Raw genomic sequence first — 11,016 nt, forward strand, 5'->3', positions numbered from 1 at the left:
GGGGGTGTGTGGAGTACTAAAGAAGGTATGTTTTTGATGATTATTTCAGTATCTTTTCATTAGAACTTACAAACCTTTTGCATCATGAACTAGGAAAATGATAAAGAATTATAATAAATCATGTGAGACTAATATGCAAGATGAAAACACTGACAATTGTCATTTCCTTGTGCAGGAAGGAGGAAAAACAAGAAGTTTCCATTCCAAAGGAAAGGACAAGGACGGGTTAACCGTTGTACCTTTGACGAGAGACCGAATGCAAACAAGGCAAAGTAAATCAAAGCGAATCAGCCCAGGAGAGGAGGTGGAGATATCAGCTCTGCGTAGGAAAGAAAAGAAATGACTGAAGACTAATGGTTAGGCGAATCCCTCAGGATCCTTGATCCCGAGGGATCGCTGTTTTATCTTTTTCTGCACTTAGACATCTCCGCTGTCACCCTTATAAAGGGGCAGCACTGTTAGCTCGGGAGGGAGTTAGATACAGTTATGCTTTTATGTAATTTCTTTTAAGATCAAAACTTTGATCATCAAGTCTCGTTAAGAGCTGGTTTATTGTAATTCTGCTCTATGCATTAATACAAACTTGGCTATTACTTCATCTCTGAGTCTGGAATAACTTCAAGCGGTGTACCCCTGGAGGCTAAGGGAGGACACTTGCTCCTGTATTATTACGTCTGGTTTATGCGTGGTTTTCTTATCGACGTTATTTGGTAATCTGATGTGTTTTATAAGTTTACATCACATGCTCTGTTATGTTTAATTCATTAAGGCTTCTACAGACAGAACAATTGTATTGACTCTGCATCATATTTCTATTTTTTTAAGAATTGATCTAATATTGCTAGTCTTGACAGAATATTGTTATTGTTCCATTACAGAGCTTTTGTGTTGTACACATGTTCATTAACGTTACAGAATTCATCTTGGGAGTTATGTTCTTTACGGTTGTTGGATTTATGAGCAATGCTATTCTATTTTGAAACGTAGTCATATTCTCTCTAACTGAGATTGATACCTGGATCAGATTACTATTTAAGTGTGTTGTGTGTGTATATGGTTTTCAAGCGTTGTTCCATAATTCATCAGTAACCAGTGTTGTTCCATTGGTGTGTGTTGTTCGATTCGCCCTTAAGAGTGAAAGATTGTCGTTTGATTACTATTAATGCATTTGATCTGATAGATTAAGATTGTTACTACTTGTGAGACTTAGTTTTCATTCTATTTCTTAGCTGCCATCCCATTTCAAAATTGTTGTTCCATTTCGGCTTTGTTGTTCCATTGCAAACTTGCTGTTCGATTTCTTAATTGCTTTTCTCATCTGTCGTTCCATTTATTGGTGTTGGTGTGAAGAACGATCTTAGGTTGTAGTGAGCATTGGCATTTACTGTCCAGCTCCCAGATCCACAATTTGTTCTCTGATTTCCTTTTCCATCAGTTTCCAAATGGATGGGTTATTGCTACCGAACCCTTGACTGATAAATTGCTTAGTCTTTTGAATGTGTGATTTAATATTTTGAAGAAATTAAGTTGTAGATAAGCATCCACTTACTCTTGTATTTCTGAACACTGTACTACTAGCATTACTATGGCAAATGATAGCCTCAGACTGAGACACTCTTTGAAATAACTAAATGTTCCCGGATTGACATATTAATGTGAGGTAATTAGAGGTGAAAGAAACCCTTTTTATAGCTCTGCACTGTGTGCGCAGAGGCCTGGAAGAGTCTGCAGCTGTGTGTGCGGACCCTTGTAGCTGAGTGCGTAGGGAAGAACTGAATGTAAGGTTGATAAGTGGAAATAAAGATAAGTTCTTCTAAATTCTATGTTAATCTGAACTATCGCAACTCTGTTCTTTTATGGTTAATGAAACTGTTTTGATCTGCGTGCATATGCTTATTGAGTATTTGTTAATCGAGTTTAATCTTAATATGCGAACTAAATGAAAGAAGTAAATGTTTGCTTAAATACCTCTCTAAATAGATCTGGGTTATAAAAGTTACTCGAATAAATTAGATTTGTAATCAGCGTGGTAAGGGAAAGTTAAGATTATCTGGATTTGTGCGGATCTAGCACAACGTGAAGCTACAGGACGGCGTGCGAACCTCTCAGACCACATCCCAACATCCCAAGGGTGCGGAAACTTGGTTCCAACACCCTCCCCTGCTACCTCGGGTGAGACCTCAGTCCACGCTCTGCGGGCTGTTGCCGAAAGGGCTGGTAGCTGCAGGATTTTCTTGGCTACATAATTCTTCCGAACCTGGGTCAGGCCCATATAAGCCAACACAAGGCCTAGGTAGTGTACAAGAAAATAAATTCGCTCCCAGGCTAACTTAAATGGATCATACAAAGGTTTGACTATTGTTGACATAATATGAATATTTTTTAAGTTATCTGAACTCTGAACCAAGATGTTCACCTCGAGGATGTCAATTCCACAAGATCAGTAGTAGATATTCGAAATATTTGAAAATAGGGAAGTTTGAATGTTTGTAGGTGACCATGACATACATATAAATATGTCATTATGTTTGAAGTTTGTGCTATAAGAGTTTGAGATGATTTTGGCTGATTGATATATATGAGTTGTATGATGTCTGATGATGGCCTAGATCTCTCACTAAATTATTGAGATATGTCTCAGATTATAGATATCTCTATGATAGAAAATTTGGATATTGACATGATTCCTAATGTTTTGACTTAACGACTGATGATTTTCCTTGATGACTATGATATATGAGCATAGTGTCTTCCTATGAATTGTATTACGAGAATGACTTGATTTATGTTGCGTGCTTAATGAAAACCTGTTGGCATGATAATAGATGATGTCATGAATTGATAAAATCCCTACCTGTCATATGGTTCAAAGAATTGACATTGAGATATTGATGACTCATGATATTAGTATTGATATGGTTCCTAAACTTGAATGAGCTAATTTAGTTGATTTGATTGCACAATAAGGAAAGGCTTATGGTTTGGTAAAGTGTTATGGTTGTAGTGAGCATTTCATCAAGCAAGCTCCCCCGATCTAGATATGTTTGCATTGATAGTTATCTGATGAAGCCATATGATATGTTGATTCAAGCCTTTACCTCAGAAGTGTTCCAATGTATGACTTTGATTTTGATTTTGGTTTTTATATACTGACAATCTACTATTGTCAGGTAAAGAGCCTAAGATGATATAAGTAAGAGGGAGATGGCTTCTAAAGCTAGTAATAATGTATCATGGCACGATGAATCATTTTCTAAACTTGGGGAAAGATAATATATATTGTGAAGCTATTGAAGAAGCATTGAAAATTGGAAATGAAAATCCTTGGACACTCTAATTTGAAGTTAAAGGTGTTTTTGAACTTGACATGGCATCCGACATTTTGTTGAAGCATTAATAATCTGTTTTGAACATCCATCTGTATTATGTTCATAGAACCTAAATAAGTTCCTGATTGAGTCGCTTCATACACATTGCCTCCAAGAATCCTTCGAGATATTTGAATGATATGATCTATTCTTGGTCTGAGATATTCTTATGATATATGATTTTATGGAGATGTTGATGTTGATTATTGATGAGCACATATGAGTGTTGCCTTATTATGATATCTGCCATGATGAGAGGACCGTGACACAACAAAGGTTGAGTATGATGTTGCCAGCATGACTAGCTATGATCAAGTTGAAGAAGATCCTCAAAGAGTTTTATGATCATATATTAAGACAGTGTAGTTGTACGAGACAAGCTTAGGCTTGTTTTTGGAAACTTCTTGAGAGGGAGGATGATTATGATATCCTTTACCTTAGAAGTGTTCCAATGTATGACTTTGATTTTGATTTTGGTTTTTATATACTAACGATCTACTATTGTCAGGTAAAGAGCCTCTAATGATATAAGTAAGAGGGAGATGGATTCTAAAGCTCGTAATAATGTATCATGGCATGATGAATCATTTTCTAAAGTTGGGAAAAGATAATCTATATTGTGAAGTTATTGAAGAAGCATTAAAAATTGGAAATGCAAATCCTTGGACACTCTGATTTGAAGTTAAATATGTTGTTGAACTTGACATGGCATCCGACATTTTATTGAAGCATTGATAATCTATTTTGAACATCCATCTGTATGATGTTCATAGAACCTAAATAAGTTCGTGATTGAGCCGCTTCATACACATTACCTCCAAGAATCCTTCGAGATATTTGCATGATATGATCTATTCTTGGTATGAGATATTCTTATGATAAATTATTTTATGGAGATGTTGACGTTGATTATTGATGAGCACATATGAGTGTTGCCTAAAAATGATATCGGCCATGATGAGAGGACTGTGACACAACCAAGGTTGATTATGATGTTGTCAGCATGACTAGCTATGAGCAGGTTGATGAAGATCCTTAGGGAGTTGTATGAGCATGATCTAGATATGACATAGATACATTGCGATAATAAAGAGTGGGATCTGATTATGAGAGGGAGGATGATTATGGTATCCTTTTGTGATTTATATGATTATTTATGCTCTAATATGATACTTGATTTGGTGTCCAGTATAAACAGGTGACAAATATTACTGACAGATGCTGATTACATTATACAAGTATGATGATATGAGTATGATGAGAGCAGCGTTGATTGAGGACACTGAGCCAAACACTTTCTCCCTTGTTTGAGCTCCTGGGGTATGGAATTGAGATAGAGGGCTCCTGGGGTTGAGGGAACTCTAGAAAATAGAGTGTTAGCCCTATCTGCTACCCATATGATTGGAATAGTAGCTCACCCTATCTTGGTCTTTGCAGAGTATACCCCAGTTGGCATCATACTGACAAGTTGGGCTTGTTGGGATTATCCATCTCTGTCTGGCCAACGGTTGAGGAGGCTTCGGGATGTGAGATCCTTACCTTTGGTAAGTAAAGTATCTCGCCCAAGATAGGAATATGATGCAGGTGTTCTACCACTTGAATATTCAAAATTATTGATGGGAATATCAAATAGGAAATACGATGGGTTGAGTAGTAGCTCCCCTATATCACCTATTGCTCGATATGGGGTTGTGGTAGAAGCACCCCAATGTGGTTCCAGGTTGAGATGTGATCCCTGATGATATGCTCTCCGATGTTGATGCGATTCGTAGATCTGAATCCCCACCGATATTTTTGGGTAGTAGCTCGATGGTATTTCATGATAGTAGCCTAATGACATATTTCTTGGTAGTAGCTCGTTGACTGATATTCCGGGTAGTAGCTCATTGTATATATTCTAGGCAGTAGCCCAGCGACTGATATTTCAGGTAGTAGCTCGTCGACTGATATTCAGGGTAGTAGCTTGTCTACTAATATTCTTAGTAGCAGCCCATTAACAAATATTTCAGGTAGTAGTCCTTTGATAGAGATTCCGGGTTTTAGCCCGATGAATAGAGGGTGGTAGATTAAGCCACCCTTTGGTGGAAAATTCTTATTCTTCTAGATTCGAGAATATTCAACATATCAGCAGGAAAAGTCGAGAGAAGAGAAGGAAATAGCAAGACATGTACATTAATGATCCGGGATGATGAGATACTTGAGATGGGACATATGTCATGTTGATCGATGGTCTGATATTGGCAGGTGGAATTCTCCCTAGTTGAGAGGGAGTGTTAAAATATGCAACCATGGTCAAATTTGTATAATGTTATGATGTTATGGGGTGAAATTAATGTGCTAATGGACAAATGCCATTATCAAAGCAAAGAACAATATAGCCCTATGAAAAATTAACACCCACTAGACTAGAGCAAAGGACGAATGTTCTAGTAAGGTACGATTACATGTTTACAGTGAAGATTGGTTAATTATCCAGATCTCTCCTTTATCCATGTTAGAATGCCCAAAACATTAACTAAAATAACATGATTCCAAAATGGTCAAAGTAAAGGCCCAGACAATGACCTACCTTCCTTAAAAAGGAATGTCAGAGGGTGATATGTGTATGGCAATGCAAACGGGAGAGGAATGTGGAATATCATCATATACTGAGAAAATATAGGGTTAAATATTGGTTACAGTAGAGGGTTGAATATGTTGACCTCTTTTTTTATCATTGATCACTTGGTTTCATGGTTATGTTGGTCATTATAGTACATTGGTTTCTCATTGCATCTTTAACAAACTTCCATAATAAAGGTTTTTGGACTTTTTGTAGAAAGAAAAAAGAACACAAAAGAAAAAGAATAGTGATTTTTTTATAGGTTTTTGTCGGTATTTGTTTCCTTTTATCTTGTGTTATGTATTGGTTCCCTTATATTTTTTTTGTTTCTTACCTTTTATATTTCAATTCTCATTTTTTTTAATCTTAGGTCAACGTATATGTTTCTTTTATTGATTGCAATTATTTCCTAATTTGCAGTGTTGATTTTTTATTTTACTCAAATGATGATATTAAGAAAATAAAGTGAGTGGATATGAATGAAACATTTTAAGTTTATCAAAAGGTATCAAATAAATTAATCATATTATAATTTAATTTATAAGTGGTGAAATTATTTCCGAGTAACTTTAAAAAAATATAATAGCAATCAAATTAATTTAGAATAAGAGCATGCAAAAAAATCCGCCCTCAAGCAAGGTTTCTAACAAAATACAAAGACATGAGGGGGGAATTGTATCCTCAGAAGTGCAACCCCTTGAGTTGACATTTCACTTAGAATGTCGTGTGTGAGGAACACCAAGAGCAAGCATGATATATTCACTTGACCAATGTTATTGCATGCTTGGGGTAGGTGTACTCTTGTCACCAAACTTAAGGGAGGATAGAGTTATAATTTAAAAGGAGGCATTAAACTACGGGATAGGGGATTGGCCAATAATGGGGATTTGATATATTTTTTTATTTTTGAGATTAGGGTTGATCACCTCCTTATAAAATATTAGTTTCGTTTTTCCCTCTAACTCTTTATCACCCCACAATTGTTAGGTATGTAGGGAAACTCCTCTTCATGAAAATATGAACTATGGGTAAATATATGTTTTCCAAGTTTTAATTTAAGGAGTATTATTTTTAGGGTGGAAAAATTAAATATAAATTAATTTTTGATTAGTAAGGAGGAGTTTGATTACTATTTAGAAATATGGATTGATTTATTATCTTTAATCTAAGAAAAAGCATGTCACTTAAAATCACTAGCCACCTATAATGGTTAAGAGCATGTGTTTCCTCCTAAGAGGTCACAGGTTCAAAACTAGAGGGGGGTAGAGTATGTATGCCTTTGTAGACTTAGCAGTCAAATCGCTAGGCGGAGGTGGGTCGCTTGTCCCACAAACAAGGGGGTCTCATACACTAATTTGGTGTCTGGCTTGGCTGTGACCTAAAAAATGGATATTAATAATTAACTATAATATTGTATGCAATTGATAATTTAAATTAAAATATAGAATGGTATTAATTTGTTTTTATAAAAGTTTGAATGTTTATTTTAATTAAAAATATATAATTTTATATATTAATATAATATTTTTTAATATTAATTATTTTAAAATTAAAAATTAAAAATTTTACAAGTAAAAAGAAAAAAAAAACAATTAGTTATATAGTTATAAAACTTTTGATAGATATAAATGTGTCTTTATTTTATACATAATATTAGAATTTAGATATAATATTTAGGTGGTAGGTGAATGTGTCATATCATATTAAAATATGGCTTTATATTTTACATTTTAAAAGCAATTGTTTTTATCATTGATATATTAATAGTAATTTGTTTTTGATAAAAAGCAATTGTATCATTTATATATTGATAGTAATTCTAATAACAGTAAAAAATTGCGCGGGGCGGCGGCAGGTCAAATTAAATTAATGGTTGGTAAGTTTGATGTTTAACGGGTCAAATTAAATTAACGGTTGGTAAGTTTGATGTTTAACGGGTCAAATTAAATTAACGGTTGGTAACTCAAGCATACTGCACTCCTATATTCTTTAAAATGAAGAGAAAGAAGCTTGATAGTTACATTAAGGTTATGCACATATTGTGAGTTAATTGTTAGAATTGAGTTTCAGTTGTGATCACAATCAACAAGAAGTTTTCACGATGATAGAGCATTTGGTTTTTCTGAAACCCCAATCAAGAATGGGTATACTGGTGTGGACACTATTATTGTTTTTCTTCATTACAATGCCTATGCCTGTTGCCGGGGAAATGCAAATGCGAGATGGAAGAAGTGGGAAATGGGAGACTATAAAAAACAGCTGTGGAGTGTCTGCCATACACATGGCCCTCCTCCCCAACGATAAGATTACCATCTTCGACCGTACTGACTTCGACCCATCCAACATCTCTTTATCCTATGGGAAATGCGGGATAGATCATCAAATTTTAAAGGAAGACTGCTGGGCTCACTCCATGGAGCATGTGGAGTATGATTTCGACCGCCCCCTTGAACTTAAACTTGAGAAAGAAACATGGTTCTCTTCCAGTGCCGTGGCGGTTGATCACGGGTGCTTGATCCAGACAGGTGGTTTTAACGAGGGAGATGGGAGGGTCAGGGTATTCAGTCCCTGCAATTTCTGCGACTGGACGGAAATCCCAGCGGGGCTGGCAAACAGGCGACGGTTCACCACCAAACACATTCTGCCAGACGGGAGAATTATCGCGGTCAGCGGGCGGCCGCAGTTGGCAAAGAAGGAAGCTGGTGAATCAATTTTCGAGTTTGAAGATTCCGACCAGAATCAGCAGCTTTATCCGTTGGTCCATCTTGCTCCCGACAGTAATCTATTCATCTTTGCCAATGGAAAATCGATTCTATTGGACCATGTCAACAAGCGAGTGGTGCGGCGTTACCCGGACATGCCCGCCTACTCCAGCAAATACGTCCCGACCTCTGCCTCCTCCGTTCTCCTCCCACTGGATCCAGGAGCTGGAGCTGGAGATGCGGAAGTGTTGATCTACGGTGAGGGCGATGAGTCTTCGTATAGAGGAGCGATCTGATGGAATTTAGTTACGGCCTCCAACAGCTGTGGACGTCTAAGATTCATAGATCCTGATCCACATTGGCGGATGGAGAGTATGCCCATGAGTACAGTGCGCTCCACGGTGAGGGCCATGCTTCTTCTCCCAACTGGCAACGTGCTAATTATCAGCGAAGCTTCCAAGCGCCGGGACACCCTTCTTTATCCTCTTCTTTACAAGCCATCTGCTCCTAGGCCACTTCGGTTTGAGGTGCTGACCCCCTCCGCCACCCCAAGGCTCTACCATTCCAGTGGCCATATGCTCCCTGATGGCCGTGTTCTTGTGGGCGGCACTAATCCTAACATGAATCCCACAGAGCTCAGCTTGGAGGCGTTTTCTCCCCCGTATCTCGCACCTCACAATGATGCGCATCGACCCATAACCATCTCCATGCCGTCTGACATGGGCTATGGCTGTACCTTCACCTTGAGATTTTTCTTGATCGGTACTCAACAAAACATTTCCGTTACACTTCTGGGGCCGTCTTTTAGCACTCACAGTTATTCCATGAATCAGAGGCTGCTCACACTGCAAATCGTTGAGGTTGTGCGACTTTTTGACGTGATATATGAGGCTACTGTTACTGCTCCGCCTAATGTAGCCTTGGCTCCTCCTGGCTTTTATCTTCTATTCGTGGTGCAGGCCAGGGTTCCCGGCCTTGGTAAGTGGGTGAATGTTACAAGTGAGCCATCTCCGTTTGTGGAAACCATCTCTAAATTAGAACCTATGCGTAGTGACAAAGCTATGTGTACTACAGAACTTGTTTCTGACGAAGAAGCTATGTGTACCAGTACAGAACCTATATTGTGTGTAGAAGCAGCAGCTACATCTAACGGCCTTACAACGATGGCGCCTGCAATGGCAGGAGTACTGGCTGTACTGGGTGCGTTTCTTTGTGTTCGACGGGTCAAACGTCTTCTAGGTGACGCACTTATGTACCCTATGGCACGTAGAAAGGTGACATGGGCAGTGGCAGTGGCAGTGGCTGTCTGTTTTATTACATATTCATCTGCTGATCTGCACTCCACTCTAAAATTTAAATCCATTGCCCAACGCAAATTAATATGGCAAGAACTTAATTCGGTGCCCAAAAAAAATTGTATTCAATTATAGATCCATTGCCGAACGCACACATAAAAGAATATGCGTTCGATTAATATGGCATGAACATAATTCGGTGCCCAAAAGAAATCGTATTCAATTGTATATATTGTTGCATTTTGAATTAAACTGGATCTGGATTTTCTTTTGCAGTTATATGCCTAGTATTTATGAAAAATTGTTATCCTTGCAACCTAAATGGCGAAGCACTGTATGTGAATAACCTTTCAGAAAGCTGCTACTATTCCATTACATGATGCTAGACTGAAAGTTAGAATGCTATGCTTTTTTCGGTTTGTTACATGATGCAGCTAGACTGAAAGTTAGAACGCTATGCTTTTTTCGGTTTGTTACATGATGCAGCTAGACTGAAAGTTAGAACGCTATGCTTTTTTCGGTTTGTTACATGATGCAGCTAGACTGAAAGTTAGAACGCTATGCTTTTTTCGGTTTGTTACATGATGCAGCTAGACTGAAAGTTAGAACGCTATGCTTTTTTCGGTTTGTTACATGATGCAGCTAGACTGAAAGTTAGAACGCTGTGCTTTTTTCGGTTTGTTACATGATGCAGCTAGACTGAAAGTTAGAACGCTGTGCTTTTTTCGGTTTGTTACATGATGCAGCTAGACTGAAAGTTAGAATGCTATGCTTTTTTCAGTTTGTTACATGATGCAACTAGACTGAAAGTACTTATGCAGCATTGCTTCTGTCTGCATGTTCGTGTGAAATTATGGTCAAGGTATGGGCATTGCTTCTGTCTGCATGTTCGTGTGAAATTATGGTCAAGGTATGGGCATTGCTTCTGTCTGCATGTTCGTGTGAAATTATGGTCAGGTATGGCCATTGCTTCTGTCTATCTGCATGTTCGCGTGAAATTATGGTCCATTGCTTCTGTCTGTCTGCATGTTCGCGTGAAATTATGGTCA

General features: G+C 37.7%; 1 protein-coding gene across 1 annotated transcript; it reads left to right on the top strand.

Moving 5' to 3' along the window:
- Positions 1 to 8,155: 8,155 nt before the first annotated feature.
- Positions 8,156 to 8,968, top strand: LOC149222208 (aldehyde oxidase GLOX1-like). Its single transcript, XM_089387538.1, has one exon. The coding sequence runs from the start codon at positions 8,156 to 8,158 to the stop codon at positions 8,966 to 8,968; it is 813 nt and encodes a 270-aa protein (XP_089243664.1).
- The last annotated feature ends 2,048 nt before the right edge of the window (positions 8,969 to 11,016 follow it).

The sequence above is a fragment of the Pinus tabuliformis genome, chromosome Q, assembly GCF_031772625.1.
Source record: "Pinus tabuliformis cultivar Carrire ecotype Pingquan chromosome Q, CPIR1, whole genome shotgun sequence".
NCBI lineage: Eukaryota > Viridiplantae > Streptophyta > Pinopsida > Pinales > Pinaceae > Pinus > Pinus tabuliformis.